Source organism: Oxyura jamaicensis, chromosome 26 (genome assembly GCF_011077185.1).
Source record: "Oxyura jamaicensis isolate SHBP4307 breed ruddy duck chromosome 26, BPBGC_Ojam_1.0, whole genome shotgun sequence".
Lineage (NCBI taxonomy): Eukaryota > Metazoa > Chordata > Aves > Anseriformes > Anatidae > Oxyura > Oxyura jamaicensis.
In genome coordinates, this window is record NC_048918.1 from 1419051 (window position 1) to 1439311 (window position 20261).

Below are 20261 nucleotides of genomic sequence, written 5' to 3' on the forward strand. Positions count from 1 at the left end.
AGGGCCCTGCAGTGCAGCAGCACAGGCCATAGCGCTGCTTGCTGTGCACTCTGCGGGCAAGGCAGGCTCAGGATTTTTTATTTATTTTTTTATCATTTGTTTTTCCAAGGGTGGACTCGCCTCAGAGAACGCGTGTCGCGGCGCAGCAGGCTGAAGCAGGGCTGTCTGCTCGCCTCGCGTGAGCTGATAATGACTGGAGAACCCTCCAAAAATAGCACGTGCAATTTGTCCGGCCCGGAAATTTCAACGGCAGGAAAAGGCGAGGGGAGTGAAAGCAACGAGGCCCTTGCACGTGGTGCAAACATGGTGTTTGCACGTACAGGAGCATCAGCGCCGTGGGTTCGTCCCAAAGAGCAGCCGTGAAGGGGCACGAGGAGGATTTCGGGGCGGATGTTCTGCTGGGAGCCCCAGGAAGGAGCTGGCGGGCAGCTCGTGGTCAGGAAGGCCACTGGTTGTGAGAAATAAGCCAGTAAAGCTCATCGTGGGGCCAGCCCGGGCCAAATCCTGTTCAGGAATTTCCCCTTGTGCTCCCTGTGCAGCTCCATGCGGTGCCAGGCCCTGCTTCTGCCCCTTTCTGATCTTCAGCTTTGAGTGAGGAAGCCGAGGGTGGGGAGGTGGTTTTTGTGTCGGAGAATAAAGGAGCACAGCCCGCTGGTGCCTTCAATCTGCCCTCGTCTCTCCATTTCGGAGCAGGGCCCAGATCTCCCAGCCTATAAATCCTGGTCTCAGAGGAGGCAGTTGTGTATTTAAATGTACGTGCATTTGCCCTGCATTCATTCCCTTTCCCCAGTGACTGGTGACACGGAGAACTGTAATAGCTGAATGCATTTTTAATGCCTTTCCTGCAGGTTTCTGCAAGGGAATCCAGTTCCTGGGTGGCTGTAACTTGCCGCAAAGGCAGAGGACCTCAGGAGTGTTGGCAATAAGTGGGGTAGGTTTTTTTAATCTACTGTTTTAATGAGCTCCATCCATCTCTCTGATTAGATTAATCTCATTTATTTCATCCAAGCCATTTAGGTGGAATTCCGACAGGGGAAATGGGGATTTTTTGAGTGTTTCAGGGTGAGTGCTCAAGTGTCAGGCAGCAACCTCCACGGGGATATTTCCAATTTGCCCTTTTACGGCCTCGGAGACTTGTAACCCCGACCTTCACATCGGAAAGCACCCATCCGCGCTGCGAACCTGCCCGTATCAGCGGCACGACGATGAACCCAGGCACCTCTCCCTTGCCCTCATTCAAGCAACTGCCCCAGGAGGGCAAAGCCAGCCTGGCTTGCCAAAAAAGCACCCACCCAGCAGGAGCAGGGGGAGCAGCGTCGCTCTGGCTGCCCCTGCACGTCCCAGGGGCAGCGAAATCTCCGCGCGGGAGCATCCCCACCGGCGGCACGGCTTCGCCGGGCGCAGCGAGGCGGCAGCGGGAGGGAAGGGCCCGCTTGTTCAAACAGAAATACCTTCGGCGGCGGGTGCAGCCAATGGAAGGGGAAATGGATTTTTTGTTTAAAAGATGGCGTTGTTTTTTCAGGTCTGACGAACGTGAAAGTCCCCATTTAAAGGAGGCGAACCTGCAGTGAAGTCGGTCACTGTTTACACGCCCACGCGCCGACTGGGGCGGCCGAAAGCAAACTTCCTGGTGTATCCTGATCCAAATCACCTGGGAGCGGAGCTCAGCGAGCACAGCGCCGAGCTGTGAGCGCCGTGAGCAGGGCTGCGGCTCTGTTTACAGAAAAGCAAACCCCGTCAGAATGGGGGACGTGAAGCCCGGCTGGCATTTCGGCTCCCAGAAAATGGGTGAAGTTGGAGCCTGCGTGCCGCAGCTTTGGCTCTGCCAGAAATGCCCCTTCCAAGAGGAGAACGAGCAGGGCGGAGGGCAGAGAGCCTGAGCAGGTGCCTTTGGAGGGTGTGGAGAAAGGGAGCTGGGGAAGAGGGGAGTTTTCCTCTGCCCCACAAGCCAGGAAAGCTATTTTTGCAGGAGCTCCCGGTGCACCAGACAAGGTCAGGATTGTTTCCGTGCTGGATGTTGGTGCTAATATGCGGCCGGGCGGTTGGATCCCGAGGAGCTTGTAGTTCCCCGGCAAGCAGATGAAGTATTAGTGCCCGTTTTGTCCAGGTGAGGGGATGGAAACGCTGGGCTGCAAGGTTCTGGTCTTGGTGCCGGGGCTGCCGTAGCCGCTGGTGGCAATTTGGGAGCCCGCTGGCTCGGCGAGTTTCCTCCGCTGCTTCGGCGTGGACGTGCCCATGGTGCGCTGCGTGTTTCCCCGGTGACTACAGCAGCTATTTTAATTCCCTCCTCCTAACCCAGAGCGTGACCGTCTCCACGAGACATCCCATACACCTGGGCTGGCCGTGGCCACCTCGGTCGCAGCGCATGTGGCCGGGCCGTGGGATCTGGCCACCTTCAGCAAACCATCGCCCGCCCAGCCCGGCCTCTTGTGGCCAGCGGCTGATCTCAGCGCGTGGCCAGCCGGTCCCATCACCACGTGCCCAGGGGACGGCGCTGGGTAAACTGAGGCTTGCAGGGGTTTGGCTCGTGGTCACGTCCTCAGCCCGGGGCGGTGCCCAGGGGCCGCTCTCTGCACCCTCTTGCCCCGTTGGATGCTCCCAGACGCAGTTTTGGGCTCTTTTGGCCAAGCACCGGCGCTGCTGGCTCGGTGCCTTTGGGAAATCTTTGTGTTTGCTGACTTGACTCCATTCTTGCTCACGGAGAGCTCAGCTCCGGCAGTGCCACAGCGTGGGGAGGCCCGAACCACACAAAGCGCTCGGGCAGGGACTCCAATCCCACCCCCCCACCCCCACCAAAAAAAAAAAAAGTTCAAAGGTGTTTCGGCTTAACGCGGTTTATCTAAATTGCTTCATGTTAGTTAATCTGGATTAACGCAAACGCTCTCGGAGTGGTTGGCTGGGGAAAGGCTTGCTAAGCCATCCCGACACGAAAAGACTTTTCCAAAAGTGAAAAGTCTGAGCTGGGAAAAAACAACAAAAGGCAAGGTCCCGTTTTGCGTAGAGTGCGTGCGAGCCCTGCGAACCCAGCACGGCTGTTCCCAGATCCGGGGGCTGCCTTCGAGGGTCACCCACGCACCTCAGGCACTGAGGAGCTCCCCCCCGGTCTCTCCGGGGCTGTGTGAACCCCTCCTGGGGCTGGCGCCCAGCGGTCGGCCCGATGACTGAGAGAGCTTCAAGGTAAATGGGAGGTCAAGCCCAGATTTGGACCCAGTGGTGGGCGAGAGCGTGACCGAGGGCGCCATGTGATGGGGGCGACGTCCAGGTGATTGATCTCAGCGTCCTCTCCTCTCCTGGGAGCTGGGATTAGGAGGGATTTTACAGCCGAGCGCCCAGCGTCGCCTTAGGAATCGGTTTGCAAAGGCTCGGCCCTGCCAGCTTCTCCTCGGGAAGGACTTTTTAGGTATTTATGGCCGTTTGGGCCCATCAGCGGGACCGCTCGTGGATCACCCGTCTGTAGGAACCTTCCCACCATATGGGAAAGGCTCAGGGAAGGGAACTGCAAAGCTCCAGAGAGGGTCGTCTCCTGTCTGTGCGTTCCCCTGGGATTCGTGTCCGCTTTTTTGCCCTGCAGAAGCCTTCTCGTGCACCCTCGAGCGAGTCCTCGCACCTCGGAGCTGGCTTCCTCCCATGCAAGGGGCCGAGCAACCCTTCCTGTGGCCGCCCCTGCACGGCCCGAGGGTGCTCGGGTGCTGCGGGGAGGGCAGGGGAGCGACGGATCGGCGCCGGGAAGGATCCGGCCCCAACTCCAGGCAGCCGCAGGCTGCGGCGGGCGAAGCTCGGCGCTCCCGCGGAGCGGGGATGGAAGTTGTAAGCGAGAGCTGGGCGCAGCCCAAAACCTGGGGACTCCCTCCTCCCCCGGCCCCAGTGCAAACAGCAGATTAACAATTTATTTGACGTGTTGCGGCTGGTTAGTTCCTTCGCCCGCTCCCCTGATCAGAGGGAATAAACGTTGCAGTGTGCAATAATGTTCATTTCAGGTGAGGGTAAATATAGAAAGGAAAACCTGCTGAGAGCGAGCCATTTATTTCTGCCTTTGGAAGCCTCTGCTCATAAACAGTCAGTCATAGCCATTTGGAAAATCCCAGCGTGGTTTTCTTGGCCATCCGAGAAGCACGTTTACTTTCCTGTAGGTTAAGAAGTTAGTTTTAAATTAAAAAAATAATAATGGCATCTCACTTCCAGCTGCCCTCGGGTGTTTAGGGCTTGTTGACACACTAAGGCCGCTCTGTTCTCCGGCGAGGCTGCCCTGCTGCGGGATCACAGAGGGGATCCTGCAGGGCTTTCCCGGCTGCCGGCGCTGGGGAAACTTGTTCTTTGATTTCCTCTTGTCCCCCAGCTTTGGGGGGCTCAGGGGGATTGCGAGTGGGGATTTGCTCAGAAATCTCAGCCGTGTGCGGGGCTGGAGGGTAATGGACAGGGGGTTTGGTGGGAACACCCAGATATTTGGGGTTGTAAGCGCCGGTGAGGCTGCAGAGAGGTGCTTGGGGTGATCCCAAGAGGCACGGGGCTCGGGGGCCGTGTCCGCAGGGAGGCAGCGGGGCTGGGGCAGGGGGTGAGCCCGCCGTGCTGTGCTCACGCCGCACCAGGAAAACCTCCAAGGGTTTTCAGGACAGCGTGCCAAAGACAACAGGACAGCGCGAGCTGCAGGAGCATCCCTCAGCCGTGCCCCAGATGCTGCAGCGTAGGAGAAACCCCAAAAACCAGCTCTATAGGACTCAGCTAAGAAAGGTGAGGACTCCCCGACCCGGCACCCGGGCTCTGCTTTCCCCCTTGATCCCGACAGCAGCTCCGAGGACGCGGCGAAGCGGCCGCCTTGGCTTGGCACGCCGCTGGCACCGGGGGCCGGGAGCCAAGGCGCTGCAGCGGGCTCGGAGCGGCCGCCGGCTCCCGGCTCTGAGGTCCTGTGCAGTCAGGAAGGGTCTCTCCGTGTTTTCCGACAGGCTTGGGATTTGGCTCGGGTTTGCCTCGGGTTTCCGAAGGCAAGAGGCAGTTAAGTCTCTTGGAAGAATGAATTAATTAGCGAATGCCTTTGGTCAGGTCAGCGCCCTCCAGGAGCGTTCTTCAGCCTTGAAAGCGACGCCTCTGCACCCAGGTAAGCCGCCCTGCAAGGCTCGTGGTCCCGGGGGTATTTTAAGAGCTATACGTACGTCAGCGCGGAGGAACCCTGCTTTAAAAAAAAAAGGGGGGGAAAAATGAAAAAAAAAAAAAGCCTCCCCCAAAACGCGGTGTTGACTCTAACGGTGGCATTTGTGTAAGCAACAAAATATTGACGCAGTTGGCTCAGGGCTGGCCGGGGCTTCTGGAAATAAACTAATGCCTTGTTAAATTGCGTATGGAAATGCAAGTGGGAAAATGACTGACATCTTACACAACGCGGGCACATAAAATCGCTGCTTTACTGCAGCGTGAAAAAACTCAGGAATTAATAGGTCTCCTTCTGCTCGGGGGCGTTGGATTTATCCCCGAGTAAGATCCATAAACTATTTTAAGGAGAGAAGTGCTACTTTTAAACGCACGCGTCTGGGTCCTGGAGTTGAAGTGGTGTCAGCGGTGCCGGGTTAACCCCTTGCCTTCTCGCCGGCCCCCGCGGTAACCCTCGTTGGAGCCGCGAGCCCCGTTCTTGGCAGATCGGGGTGGACATACGGACGCATCGCCACCTGATAAACGCTAATAAATCGGTTTTGGGGGGTGCTGAGCACGGTGTGTTCTCACGGCTTGTGTCAGAAACGCATTTCAGGCCTCGCTTCAGCAGAACCTGAACCCCGAGCTTGATTTGACGCGCGTGGGACCTAAAAACGCCTTTAAAAGCAGGCACCTGCTCCGCAGCAGCGCCTGGGCTGAGCCCGAAGCACACCCGCGGAGTTCTGCCGTCGGTAGCCGAGCGATGATGCATTGTTTGAGTATCTTCTAGGGGAAAGATGGTCAACGGAGCTTCAAAGAGCGACGGATCGCTTTCCTTGCTGCCCGAAGCCCCTTCCTTCTCCACCCACATCCTGACGAGCTGCCAGTTGGCGTACACATGCTGGTGGAAAAGCAGGACGAGGTAAAAGCTGCGGGGAGCTGCCGGCAGCGCGGGGTGCGAGCCCCCAGCAGCAGCCGCTCGGCTGTAATTACACCCCCCGCGCGCCCTAGTGCGATTTCCCAGTAATTATTCTGGAAGAAAAGCCTGCCTATTTCTGTAAGGGCTTATGTCACTTAGAAAGCTGTTATAAATTCAAGCTGGAAAAAGGGACCCTTATTCTGGGCTAAGTGTGGTTAGTGGTTAGCTGGGAGCGGGGCTATTCCTGGCGCTGCCAGCGACCTTCCTGGTGACGCCGGGTAAGTCACCTCACCTCCGCCTGTGGCAGCTTCTCCTGCTGCAAAGTGGGAATTACAAACACGGGCTTTCTCCGCCCGCAGGTTTGGGAAGCCCTGCGACGCTGGAAAAAAGGCGTCACAGCGTGGCAGGCGGTCATTTAGCGGGACCCGGCGCTTTTCGTTCCCCCCCCCCCCTTGGAGGCATCGCCATCAAATTGCAGGTTGAGGAAAGGAGAGATGTGCCCGGGAGCTCGCGATGGGGATGGGCTGAGCCTGTCAAGCCCGGGCCCTTGGCTTATTACTGGGAATGCAGTGTTTTCCTCTCTGTTTTTAAAAATAGCCCATTCTGTTCCCAGTTTGGGACCGCACCCCTCGCCGGGGCATCGAAACGTCTCGGCTGCTGCTTCCTCGAGCCAAGTTGTGGCAGCGACCAGCGTTATTCAGCGCCCGGCGCGCAGGATGGGTCCCGCCGGGGGCGATGGCAGCGGGGTGCCTGTGCTCCTCGTGGATGGGAGGAGAAGGCAGACCTCCTGGTTCTCAGCACAGTGCCTTAACCCCTTGGCTTCTTCTTCCTCCAGTGCCCCTGCCCGATTCCGGAGCTGGTTCTGCACGCCCCGAGGTCTGTAATGGGACTCTTGTGCCCGCTGCTTCGCGGTGGCTTCTTGCACAGCCTCAGAAATCCTTTTTGGCCCCACCGCCGTGCAGATATGCCCAGGCACTGCTGAAGATGGGGCTCATTTACAGCATACGGCATTCAATTCACGCTAGAGCTGGCGAGATCAGGTTTTAAAGACTCTTTTTAATTCGCACCGTTAGCATGGGACCGCTCGTGGCCGGACTTTGCTTTGGAGAAGCCGACGCTGCCCGCGCAGCACACCGGGGGGATGCAGGGGGGCGAAGGGAGCATTGGCCCCGGCGCCTTCCCACAGCCTCCATCCCTGCTCGGGCTCTGCAGCGGGGCTCAGCCCTGCTCCGAACTGGGCTCGAGCCAACGAGACGGAGGAGAACAAGATTTTTACAGCCCATTAGAGCTCCCCAGAGCCATCCAGCCCCTCTTGTGCTAAAAGCAGTGGAAGCCACAGGAACACTGAGGCCGGTCTGCAGAAGATGCCAGCCTGCCCCCCAGTTTCATGTCCCCTCCTCGGGGCTCTGCCGGAGCCAGTGACCCCCCCGACAGCCCCGGGGTGCTGGAAGTCCCCCCGGGAGTGCCACGACGAGCTGGCGAGCACTGGCCCCGGCCCCCAGCTCCCTGTCAAGATGTGCATGGGAGGGTTCCAAGTGCAAATGTGTGTTTGCTAATGGGAAATGAATTGCCTCTTGCCCCGAAGGCTTGCAGCTTGAGGAAAACAACGCAGGGTCTAAGAATGACCTCATATTGCCTCCCAGGGAATGTTTTGCCAGATGAAGGGGGGAGAGGCAGCATCAAGACAGCACAATGTATGTATCTCTCTCCCAGTGTAAACATCCCTGTAGCTGCAGAAACCTCTTAAAACCCAGAATGAGAGGAGAGCAGCTGCTTTGATCTGTGGATGTGGTTGTTATTTTCTAAGTGCGGATCCTTTCTTTTTTTAATTTTGCCTCAAATTAAAAAAATGCCTGTTGTGATCTTTTGCTTTTATTTCTTGGCTGGAGACCCGAGCAGGGTGCAGTAAATTTTCATTACTCCCCATGTAACCATTTCAGCATGGTCGACAATTCCTCGCCGGCTCTTCAGCGCCGCAGCACAATGGGCCGGCTCTGCTGGCCCTACATGAAGCCGGAGCAAATGGGTTTTGCCCAGAAGTGCTCCACGGGGAGTGGAGGCAGCGGGGAGGAGAGTGCTGCCACCTCCTCCCCTTCCCGGCACACACACACACACACACACACACACACACACACGTGCACACGGTGGCTCTGCTCCCCATCCCTGTTGCCTTTGAACGGTTTCGGACAGGGGCTCCCGGGGCCGGATCCTTGCCGGCCCCACGCGGCAGAAGCTGGTGAGGAGCCACCGGGGCCGAAGCACCGGGCTGTCTTTCAGGCGATTTAAGTGTGATTCATGGCCCTCCCTCCAGCCTCCCCGTGTGATCTGGGGAAGCTCCGTCCGCCTGATTTTCCCCATCTGCGCCGGGAAGGGGACGGCCCCTCCGTGCCGAGGGGCACCGCGGTGTGCGCGGACCCGTGGCGGTGCTGGGACCTCCACCTTCCTCTCTTCTAGCCCTTCTTCCCCCAGTTTGGGGAAGAAAACCAGCTTTTTCAGGAGTTTCTTGACGTCAGCAGCCCACCCCAACCGTGGTGCTCTGCAGCCCTTGTGCGTCGGATGAGCCCGGCGTGGGGCGCGAGCGGTGCTCCCAGCAGCTAAGGACGTGCCGTAAGAGACAAGACCCACCCCCAGTGCACCATACTGGTTTAACTGGGAGCTCTCGGCCGGTCCCAGCCCCAACGGGAGCGAGGAGCTTGCTTTTCCCCCCGCGCCGTCACGTGGCCGCCCGGTGTTTTGGCGTTTTGATTACATACGGCACTGTGTATTTAGGGCTGGTTTATGGGTGTTTATACTAATGCGTAAACCTGTAATTTAGAAGCTCGGTTATAAATCAACATAGCTGAAGGTCTTGTCCCTCGTGCCTTGAGATCGGTCGCCAGATTTAGAAGACAGGTTAGGGAAAAAAAAAGAAAAAAAAAAAAAGGAAGGTTTACTTTTCCTCTGGTTATGATGATAAAAGATCGCGGGGTGGGATGCGAACGCGGCCGGCCCCGAGGTGCGGCTGGGCGAGGGGATGCGGGGTTTCCATTTTGGCTCGGTCCCGTGATGGCAAGTCGCAGGAGATGTGTTGACAGGGCCAAACCTGGGGAGAACAGCGGGGCCACGGCTTTTGGCGGATCCCTTGAGAGCTCACGGCGCCTCGGCTCGCAGGGACATCGGTTGTGCCCACATGGCAAGGAGCGGGGGAGCCCCTTCCCGCGGAGGCACAGCCTCTGGCCCAAAGAGCCCTCAGCACGGACTGCCGAGGGGACCTTGCTATGGGTTTGGGACATCCGAGCAGGAATACAGAGCAAAGCCGCGTGGTGCAAAGCGGCTCAGAGGCTGCAAGGGCCGGGCTGGGGCTGGTGGGAGAGCCGGGAGCCCCTTCCAGCAGCCCCGCAGGACAGCACGTTCCTGCTGGTGCGTCGCGCTCCTCTCCGGATGCATTCGGATTTCTATGTACAACACTTTTTTTTTTAGATCTTTGCTAATAATTTGTCCATCCCTGCACCTTCCCAAGCTGCCCTGAAGCCTGGTGGGGCCAGGGGAGGGCTTGGCATTACGGGGTGGACACAATGCGGTGAGTTGTTGGGACAGGTCGCGTAGGTGCACGCGCTGCTCCGCTGTGCTTCTTGTCCACGGCTGGGCATCTGTCCTCCAGCCGGCGGTGGTCTCCTCGCTCCTCTGGAAGGGGTCGGCTCCCGTGTGGGTGTAGGACCCCGATCCTTTGCCTGGAGGCCCTGCTGGTACCAGAAGCTCTGGGTGCACGACGGCACCGCGGGGACGGGGAGCAGGAGCCTTTCCTTGGCCGCTGCCTTTGTGTGTCTAAGGCAGACCTGCTCTGGTGAAGCTCCTTCTGCAGGGAAGGTCCCTGCGTGCCCACGGCGGCGATCCGAGGGTTTTTGTAGGGAGAGCACAGCCCCAGGGATTCCTCGGCATGTTCCCATCCAGCTGAGGACCCCCCTCTCCTTTCCACTGCAAGACAGCAGCGGGTGCCTTGGCTTAGCTGGGCGTTTTCCATAGCCCCCAGACCCTTTGGGTTTACCTTCAGGGGGCTGCCGGGGCAGCACGGTGGGCTGGGACGACCCCGGGAGCTCCCCGGGCAGGTGGGATGCCTGCACTCCTTCCTGCTGCCCCGCTGCCTGCCCCGGCTCCCTGCTGCAGCCTCCTCACCATGGGGATTTGGAATTTGGGGCGTGGAAGCACCCCAAAAGAGAAGAGAGGTGCCGCCAGCAGCTCCCAGCAAGGGGATGCAGGCACGGGGGGGGGGCTGGGATGCTGGGTGTGGGGATCAGGCTGCGAGAGGCTCCCACAAACAACTGAAAGAAAACCCTGAATATTTCAAAAAGGTGTTTTCTCGCGTATTTTTGCTCCCCTGCCCTTATTCCCCGTCCTCCCCACCTCTCCCAGAGCTGCCCTTCAACCCCGCTCCCCACCGGCCGAGCTGCTCCCGCAGCCGCCAAGCCCCGTGCCGCAGCATCCCCAAACTCCTCGCATTTTTTTTTCCTTGTTTTTATTTATTTTCCCCTTCTTTATTTTTTTTTCCTTCCATTTTCATTTCTCCTTCCCCTTTCCTTTCCCTCCCACTCCCTTTTCTCACGGCAGACCCCTTTACCCCCCCCCCCCCCCCTTTCCCAGCTCTCCACCGCCGCCAACCCCGAGCCCTTGCGGGGCCGAGGGGCTGCGAGGCGCGGGGTGGCTCGGGGGGTCGCGGGGGGCTTTGCATTGATGCATTGATCGCCCATGGTCTGCGCCTGACCTCCCTGCTCCCAGGGAAGCAGTCTCCATGGCTACTGGCCCTGCTCCTCCAGAGCAGACTGTAAATTCCTGCAGGCAGAGCCCAGCCTGGGGGTGCGAGGGGGGGAGCCGGGAAGGAGCAGCCAAAGCCAAATAGAAAGAAAGAAAGGCAGGGAGAAAAAGGGCGTTGCTTGGATGGGGCTCTCCTTTCCACTCCCCTTTCTCAGGTCCCCAGCACCAGTGCAAGGCGCCTGCTGCTTCCCCCCCTTCATCGCTGCTGCTGCTGCTGCTGCTGCTGCTGCTCTCTTGCAAAACTGGAACTGGCTGGGATTATTTAGGGAAGGAAAAAAAAGGAAGAAGAAGAAGAAGAAGAAGAAGAAGAAGAAGAAGGAGAAGGGATCAGAGCAGCCGCCAGAGAGAGGGCGATAGAGTCCACTTTCCTCCAACTGCCCTGGGTCTCCTTCCCTCGCTCCCTCCTCTTTAGCAACACCAAGAGCCCCAAAACTGAACCCAGAGCAGCTTTTTCCATCAGTTCAGCCCCCTTCCCTCCCTCTGTCCCACACACGGCAAGAAGAGAGCCCCTTCCTTCTCTTGATCCCCCTCTGCATGCTCAGCCTCTTGTTTCCTTTAAAGCACGAGAAATCCCCCTCCTTGCCCCCACTCCTGCAGGCAGCCGGGGATTGCGATGGGAGCGTTGCAGCTTGCTGGATTTTGCACGCTTTTCTTTCTCCTCCACTCTGGAAACACGCTGGCAAATAAAGCCGGTCAAGGTAAGCGAAATCTTCCCAGCTCGAGGGTTTGCTGTTGGATGTGCGGGTAGGCAGCCGGACCTCGTCTCCAGACCTGGGGCTCTGGAGAAACGAGCAGCAGCAATAACGACCAGTCGGGCTGCTTGGAAATGTTGCTTGCAGCTATCCTGCCTGCTGCCTCCGCTTGGTTTTCTGTAGACTCGTGAAGGAGTTGCATTTCTTACACTCTTTTTTTTGTGTGTGTTTGTGTGTGTCTGAACTCTTTATTTCAGGGCAGGGGCTGCAGAGGCAGAGAATGAGGGTGTGCAGGCAAGCCTGCACCCCGCGCGGAGGCAGCAAGCCAAAAGGTCGCTGTTCGGGGCGGTTTGGGGGTGCTGTGCCGCTCTGGGGGTCTCGCTGCCCGCGGGGTGGGATCGTTCCCATTGCCATGTGGGTGAGGAGGACGCGTTTCTGGCTGGGTTCGAGGGAAGGCACAGCGGAGCTGGTGTCTCGTGCTGGAAGGTGGGAGCCGCACGGCTGCGTCCGCGCTTGTTTTACATCCGTGAGTGTCGAACCTCAAAGGCTGAGACCCCGGGGGGGGGGGGGGTGCTGGGTGTGCTGCAGCAAACTTGGGCGAGCTCAACGCCGCCGGCAAACCCCGCAGAAAGCCCGCTCTGTGTGCCCACCTCTGGAAAAGAGAGGTGCGTCCCGTCGTGCCGGCTCAAGGCTTTGCTGTTTCCCTGCTCCTGCGCTTAGCCAGAGTTTCTCCCTCCCAGCCATACACACGTAGCTTTATGCCCGGGCTATCTATACCTTAGGTTTTTCTGTAGCACCTCTATATTTAGCTCGGATTTTTTTCTCCAGGCACACGCACGGGAGTGCGCGCGCACGCAAGCACACACAGCCCTATGTGCATGATCTTCTTGGCTGTATCGAAGGTGGCTGTGTTTTTCTTTTCCCTAATTCACCACTATCTGCACAATCTGTTGTTTGTTGGGTTTATTATTTTTTTTTTTTTTTCCATGGCCTTTAACTGTATGCAGGATTTATCCACACCAGCTTTGGCTCCTGCCATTGTAGTAGCTGCATGTTTATGCAGACAGCGAGATTAAATAGAGTGTGAATGAAATATAGGAGCGCGGGATATAATTAAAGATCTCGTGCAGGCATTAGTAATAGCCACGTACCGGCACCCTGAGCCCTGTCACTGACAAAGTTGGAAGGAATTTCAAGGCTATTGTCTTATCTGGCTCAAAGTGTTTAAAACAATAGACGACTTTTCAGGAGGGCAGTCTGGACAAGCACAGGGGAGATTTTCCAGGGCAAAGGTTTGGTGAGAAGGCGTCCGGCTTCATGTAAAGCTTTACGATTTAGGCTTAGAAAGGAATGCTTAGGTTTTTATCCCCTCTCAAATTATCTTTAGTGTATGCATTGCTTTCATTTCTTATCATAATATTTATTTATTAAGGCCTTTTGGTTTCCAGTTCCATTTAAGCCTGAGCCAGAATTGCATTAAAATAGCAAAGTAAAATTCCATCGTGCAGGGACTTGACAGATCGCTCTGGGGAATGAGCGGGGTGGAGTGGGGGTGGAGAGAGGTGAGCGAAATCCTGGGCTAAGTCGCCCGCTTCGCACCCGGGGCGGCGCAGGCTCCTCCTGCTCCCCGGCCCCACCAAAGGCTCCGGGAGGCTGAGAAATCCTCGAAGCCTCTGCCGGGGCTGGGGGAGGCAGCAGGAGGAGGCCGGGGGTGAGGCTGGTGCCTGCCACGCTGCTGGGGCACGCGGGGTGCCAAGGCAGGGCGCTGGGGTGGACCCGGTGGTTTTGGGGCACGGCTGAACGCAGGGTGGCGGAGCCTGGGGATGCCAGATAAAAATGTGCTTTGCCCAGGAACCCAATGTCACCTGGTTTTCTCCATGAACTAGCAACGTCGAGCTCTTTGAAGCAAGCCATATGCCTGGGTAAGGTGTTTCTGGAGAGCAACGGGCAATCCCCCTGCATCCTCGGGGTGATGCCCACAGACAGGGCACCTCACCCCACTGCCCCCACCAAAGCCTTTGCCCTTTTGGGGTGCCTTTCCCAGGTGATTGTCACGGGCTGGAGACAGCTCGTCCTGCTCAGGACAGGTTTGTTTTGCTGTGATAATATCGGAGTGTGAGCAGGGCTTGCTGGCTCCTTCATACCTCTGTGTTACCCCGGAAAGCTCAGTATGGCAGGAAGGGGTTGGCACAGCCATCGGGCCTGGATGGCATCTGCTGGAGGACCTGGACGTCTGCTGGGTTTATCGGGTCAGTGTAGGGCTCGGAAAGCTTGCTAGAAGAGAACTGATGATGGCATAAACCCAAACAACGCCCGGCAGGCTCCTGGCAGCCCGAGCACTGCAGGCACTCGGATGCTGAGAAGTTTCCCCTGCTGCTGCCGTGCCCTCTGCTCCCCGCTTTGTGGCAGGGTGACACATCCCAGCCCTTCCTCCGCCAGCCCGTCCCACCTCCCGCAGGCAGAAGAGCAAGTCCTGGTCCCCCGGCCCCTCCGGCAGCACCCCCCGGACGTGAAGCCACATCTCAAGGTTTGCCACCTTGTCCAACCCTTCCCTGCTCACAGCAGCCCCTTCGCTGCCAGCCCGCGCGCCCTGCACGAGGGGCTCGCTTCGCTTTCGTGGGGATGCACCTGCAGAGCCTACACCGCCAGGGCCTTTTTTTTTTTTTTTTTTCCTTTTTTTTTTTTTCCTTAAGGAGTACAAAATTTTCCAATTGCAGCGTGGAGATGCCGTTTTATTCCCCTCCCATCCCCGCCGAACCTCCTCCCCCTTGGCCTCCGCTTTCCTCCCTCTCCTGCATTCACAGTGTGCGACTGTTGTGCCTGTCCCCTCCGCCCCTCTGAAATATGAAATGTAAAACTGTAAACATTTCAACATGCAGCAGTTCAAAGGAGATCTTTGACTGAGGGCGTCTAACATGCCCGTACTTAGATTAAAAAGGGGAGGGGGGTGGGAAGGAGGGAAGAAGAGTTTTTTTGTAACTGCCAACGGGGAGTATAAATATTCAGACACCTCGAGTCTTCCAGTGCGGAGATGGATTGCTGTCTCCAAGCAGCTCGGGGTTTTTAGCTTTTATTTTATTTTTTCTTGTAGTTTTATACAGATTTTTCCTTTGCAGACAGTTGCAGCGGAGTGATCCATTTAGGAAAAAAAAAGAAAAAAAAATAAAAGAAAAAAGTAGGGGTGAATAACCTTCACGTTCAAAACTGTAAGTCCCCCGAGAGGCGTTAGGAGAAGCCCGGGATGGCAAATAAAGTTTGCTCCGTCTCGCGCTGTCGAAGGACGCCCGGCCGCGTTTCGGCGAGGCCGTCCCTGCCGGAGCTGTTGTAATTGTTGCTCCCCAAGCAGAAAGCAAACAGACACGGGTTTTGAAGGTGAGGCTTGCTCAGCCCGAAAAGCCGAAGGGGCGGCGGCAGCAGCAGCAGGAGCAATCCCCCGAGGAGCGTGGAAGCCACCTCAGTGGGTCCGACGCCCTCGGGCTGCAGGTGGATGGCGGTGGGATGGGGACAGCTTTCCTACCCCCTTGCCGTTGCCCATATTTGTGCTTTTTCCTCTTTTTTTTTTTTGTGCTCCACCATCATCGCCGCCCCATAACGAGCTGCACCCCGCGGTCACATCTCCCCCTCCCCAAACACATCACCGGGAGCCCGGTTCCCGTCCCACCGACGAGCCAGCGCCGAGCACCTGAGTCAGGATTTCTGGTTCAGACCATGCATTTTTGGCCAATTTGCCCAAACCGCCTCGCGGGGTGTCTGCCCGCCCCGTCCCGCGGGACCGCGGCCGCTCGTGGTCTGGCGGAGCCGCTCAGCGCCCGCTCCGCCGCACGCGGCCGAACAAATGATTAATAAAGTGCACCACAGTGTCTGAGGTGGTTATTAATACCCCGGTAAAAAAGAGCTACTGAAGTTATAAAGCTTTAATTTGGCATTAAGGCCGAGTGGAAACTCCGCGCCCCTGCCAACAGCTACACACACCCGGCCCTATCCAGGCAGGCTGTTAAGACGTGCGCCTACCTAAAAACAAAGAATAAAACTAATTTTAAAAGAAAAAGCTGAAGCCGAAGGGAGAAAAAGGGTTTTGTTTGTTTAGGGGTTTTCAGGGCGTTCTTGCCACCTTAGCTCAGCTCCCTCCTCCCATTTACCTCGCCTCTCAGCCTACAGATAAAAGCATCTTTTATTATTATTATTTTTAATAACGAACCGAGGGGGGAGCCTCAACCCGGGCTCGTAAAGCAGCCGAGCCGTGGCTGCGTCCCCCCCGGGCACACGGACATCGCCGCGGGGCAGGGTTGGGGCACGGGACCCCCGGGGGAACCCGTCCCCGCCGCCGCCTCCCCGCACGTCCCCGCTGCGAGCCCTTGGGTCCCCCGCGGGCGCCGTCCCCTCGGCGCGCTCGAAATGGCAGTGGCGTTGCAACCGTCTGCCTCGGCTGCCTTTGAAATGGAGAATAAAGCTGCAGCTGGAGCGGAACGGGGCCCAACGGCGAGCGCTGGAAAATCCCACCCACAACGGAATAAAAAACATCGAGCCGGGCGCTGCCGCCTCCTCCCGGGGCAGCGCCCCAGCCCCGCGCTGCGAATCACCCCCCCCCCCCCCCCACCCGGGGACCTCGGGGCGAGCGCGCGCCATGCGCCCTCGTTAGGGTTAATTAAACCCAAAATTGTGGCCAGGTGTGGAGCTGGGGGCCTTTGGGCGCGGGAGAGACCTCGCGTCCCCCCAGCGGGACTTTGCGTCTTCGTCAAACTTAAATCCCCCCGATTTAGGGGATGTGGGGCACGGCGCAGCCGTCAGCTTGGTTCCATTTTGGGTTAAAAAAGGGCAGTTTGGTTATTTGCGCGGGAAAAGGGGAGAGCGGCCACGGTTGGGGGGGGTCTGCAGGGGCTGACCCCAAACCCCAGCCTGGGTTTGGGACCCTGGGTTTGGGACCAGTGGGGGTTTTGCAGGTTGCTTTTTCTCAAGCCTCCCCTTCAGTTGCCTTGGAAATCGTGGCCCTCGCACCTCCGCGGCCGCTGGAAGCACCTGCAGGGCTGCCGCGGGTGCTTTCGGAGGAAGAAACATCTCCGGCAGGAAAACGGGGCTGTCCCGACAGCCGAGCTGCTGCGCCGTGGGAAAGCGCTTGGTGCATTGACAAAAAGTCAAAAATTTGTTGGTTATTTTTTTTTCAGAAGGCACTTTTCTTCTTCTTCTTCTCCACTGCATCATTTCTTAAAGATGCTTTTTCTAAGGAGCCAAAATTTTGGTGTTCTGAAGTTAGGATTCTTGCCAACACGGGGATGGCTCCTCGGGTGGCTGGGAGGGTATTTATTCACGCTTCCCACACACACACACTTTTTTATCCCTTTTTTTTCCCGTTCTCTAATCCCGTAACCTTTCAGAATGTCTCCAGCTTTGGAAAAATTACAGAGTGGCAAATTTATAATGTTTTCTTTTGTACTTTTGCTGCTGTGTAATCTTTCCAAAGTTAGAGAAGTTTTGAAGTTACAGAATGGAAAAAAAAAAAAGATAGAAATAACCCCCCCCCCCCGTACATGTGTGAGAAGGGAAGCCACGCATTGTTTTCAGTGTCGCGCAGGCATTGTTCATTGTGTTGACTTTGAGGGCACAGAAAGAAAAGAAATGTTAAAAAAAATAATACCAAAAGAAGCGCGTTTTCTGGCAGAAGGCTGGGAAAATTTTCGATGACATGGTGTGTGATGGATGCTGCGTGTTTTGGGGGGTTTCAGAGGATGGGGATGGGGGGGTTCTGCCCGCCCGGTGCTGAGCAGGGTGGAAGCACGACCTCGGCGCGGACGGGAGCTGTGAAATGAGCTGCACACGGATCTGAGCTGCTGAAGCTCAGAAAACTGATGGGTTGGATTTGATTTGATCCCCTCCAGGTGGTGCCCGGGTGGGGTTTCCCAGCTCTAGCGGGTAAGGGAACTTTTTGCCTTGGGCTTGAGGTGTGCGTGGCGGCCACCAAACGCCCTGTGCCGGCTCAGACCACGCGGGTGCTGAGTCCCAAGGGCACCTTTGGGTGCAGGGAGCTGCAAAACCCCAGCCCCTGCCCTGGTGGGCTCCCTCAGCACGTGGGTGTGAGTGGCCACGGGGCTGTGGGCTCCGGGCGCAGAGCGGTTCATGAATTTGGGGATGAAAACCCCTTCCATTCACTGTTGGCTGCTGGCTCCGTTGGGCTCATCGCGGTGTGCCAGGCAGCGAGCCCTGGACATCCCAAACGCATCCCTCTGCTCTGACATCCCGCAGGCACTGGGGGGCCTGGGGTGGGCACCCAGAGGCTTTGGGGTGCTGGGTGGGGAGCCCAGCAATGTGCCACCGCCGTCCCTCGACGTGGCAGGGAGGGGACCGGCGGTGACGGCCGGGCTGGGCGCCGGGAGCCGTGACTCAGGGAGCAGTGAACTGTACGCTCCCGCGGGCTCGTGTGGGTTTTTCCCCTCGCTGGTTGTTTGCACACGCGTTCAGTGTCGTGGGACGGTGCCTCTGCAAGGTGAGGCAGGGACACGGCCGGGGCGCACGTGCGCCGGGGCAGGTTGCCCAGCGAAATGCCAGGTTTGGCTGGGGAGGCCGCGAGCTGGGAGCGCTCAGCTCCCCAGGGCTGCAACCCCAACAGGAGGGCGAGGGTCCCCCCGAGGGTGTCGTTGGGTGCAGCGCGCCCACGGTGGTCTCGGCCCCGTGGTGGCACCGGGGCCGGTCCCGTGGGTGTCGGAGCAGGGTGCCCGTCCCCGCGCCACCCTGCAGCTCCTCCGCCGCCTCCACCGCGGTGGGTCAGCCTCCAGCCCGTGATTAATGGCCCGAGGGAGGCTGCGGTGGCCGCGGGCCATGGCTAATGTCAAATAACAAATATGAATGCGTGCTGTAAATATTTATACAATGCACAGGCACGTGCCGCCTCCCTGGTGCAAACGCAAACCTCTCCTCCCCCAGGGCGGGTGACTCACATCTCCCGGCAAAAAAACGCCGCCACGGTGGCCAGAAAGCACTCAGGCCATCGCTCCCGCGGCCGTGGCCTCCATCCTGGCATGCTTTCAGGGCTGCTCGCCCTCCCCTGGCTTGCAAGGATGTGTCTTGTCTTCGGGGACCTCCCGGAGCGCGTCTGCTCTTTGGGTGCTGGAAAAACGGCTTTTTAAAGGCAGCTGGGAGCTTCCCGGCCTCAGGCTCCCGTTTTGGGGGGTCCTAGGCTCTCCCAGGGGAGATGGCCGGGGGCAGAGCCACATGTGGTGCCCCCACCGCCCGTGCCGAGGGGCTGCTCGTGATGCTCAGCCCCCTCTGGGGACACCCAGCTGCCTTCCATCACCAGCAGCCCCGGAGCCTCCGCTGCTGCCTGAGCAGCCAAGCCAGAAAGCAGCCAGGTGAGCAGCCTGTTGCTGCTAAACCTCCACCCCACACAGCTGAGGCTTGTCCTGGGGTCCTAAATGCCATTAAAACCTCCCCTCCCTGTAATTTGTGCCATCTGCAGCCTTTGGGTATCGCCATCTGGGGCCGCTGCCTGCAGCGCTGTGCTCTGGGTGTGATGTCCTGTGTGCCTCGGTGAGGTGCTGCACCCCAGGTATTTGGGTAGGGGGGTACTCAGGGGGGCAGCAAGGTGTCGGTGAAGCAGGGCTTTTGGCTGTGCCTCCAAGTAAGCCACGTTTTTCCCAGTTACCCCTCCTCGGTTCCCACTCCCAGGTTGACTTAGCGCGGTTCCCGTTAATTTGCGCACATTCCTCCGCGCCTAAGAATAGAAAGCGATGACGATTATTTGGGTGGCTGGTCGGCTCAGGAAACTGCTAATTGGAGACAGAGACTTTCACCTCTGCCTGGGCCGGCTCCAGCCTGGACTTTGGGCGTCTGCATCTTGATCCCTATTAGGTGTGGTCGGTGGCTCTCGGGGCGGCTTTAATGAGAGCGGGGGCGCGGGCGATGCCGGGAGCTCCCTGGTTGCAGAGAGCCCATCGCCGGTTGCATCGGGGCTGGGTGCAGCCGTAGGGAGCGAAGGAGCAAAATTCCTCCCTTGGTTCCTTCCTCATCCACGTCCTGATGCCTGAAAACCCGGGTGGCTGCCGTGGGCCCTCGTGTTCCTTGTTCCCCTGCCCGCGGCTCTGCCCGTCGCCTCCTCTCCCTTTGCAGATGTGGACGAGTGCGTGGAGGGCACCGACAGCTGCCACATCGACGCCATCTGCCAGAACACCCCGAAATCCTACAAGTGCATCTGCAAGTCCGGCTACACCGGTGATGGGAAGCACTGCAAAGGTAGGGGCGCGACACCGCTGGAGCCCCCCCAACAAGCCCCAAGCCATCGGGGAGCCCCTCCAACGAGCCCCAAGCCAACAGGCCCAAAGCCGGTTTGCAGCTGGCTGCAAACCTCTTATTCCCCTCTTCTGCCCCAAACCAGCCTGGTCTCTTGACACCGAATGGGGACGGCGCAGTGTCTGACTGTGATTGTCACCGTGCTGCTCCCCCTGCCCTGCAACCAGCCCCGTCTGCAGGGCTGGGGCTGCTCCAGCCCCAGGAGGGTCCCCTGGGGGTTTCTTTGTAAGAAATCTGGGCTTTTTTCCTCGCAGGGTTTGCAACCCAAAAGGTGCAGAACTGGGTTAGTAGCACGGGAAGTTTAAGGACAGGTCTATATGCAGCTGAGCGGGGTGCGTAAGGGAAGCCAGCTCCTCGGGGTGCAGGGGGAGCTTCCCGAGTCAGGAGGAGTGCAAACAGCAAGGGGATTAACGCCAGATCCCAGCACAGATAGGCGGGCAGACAGGCTGCCTTCGGGAAATCCC

The 20261-nt window shown here is 58.3% G+C and overlaps 1 protein-coding gene and 1 long non-coding RNA gene across 9 annotated transcripts in view; both read left to right on the top strand.

Annotated features, from left to right (window-relative positions):
• Nucleotides 1–264: 264 nt before the first annotated feature.
• LOC118178601 lies at nucleotides 265–7902 on the top strand. Of its 3 annotated transcripts, XR_004756221.1 has the most exons (6): nucleotides 265–752; nucleotides 849–931; nucleotides 1970–2107; nucleotides 3572–4728; nucleotides 4941–6043; nucleotides 6400–7902. It is a non-coding gene; the product is annotated as an uncharacterized LOC118178601 (long non-coding RNA). The 3 variants fall into 3 exon arrangements; XR_004756219.1 differs by having other exon boundaries at nucleotides 3572–6043; XR_004756220.1 differs by lacking the exons at nucleotides 265–752; nucleotides 849–931 and adding an exon at nucleotides 1546–1884 and having other exon boundaries at nucleotides 3572–6043.
• Nucleotides 7903–10962: 3060 nt separating this feature from the next.
• SCUBE3 (signal peptide, CUB domain and EGF like domain containing 3) overlaps nucleotides 10963–20261 on the top strand; it is a 33286-nt gene continuing 23987 nt past the window's right edge. For 3 of the 6 annotated variants that reach the window (XR_004756139.1, XM_035346802.1, XM_035346803.1), the window contains exons 1-2: nucleotides 10963–11526; nucleotides 19618–19740. Coding sequence is in view for 5 of the 6 variants with exons in the window: in XM_035346802.1 (XP_035202693.1) it covers nucleotides 11442–11526; nucleotides 19618–19740 (208 nt within the window). In the remaining variant the exon portion in view is untranslated. The remainder of the gene's footprint in view (nucleotides 11527–19617; nucleotides 19741–20261) is intronic. The other 3 variants (XM_035346805.1, XM_035346806.1, XM_035346807.1) reach the window with 1 other exon arrangement.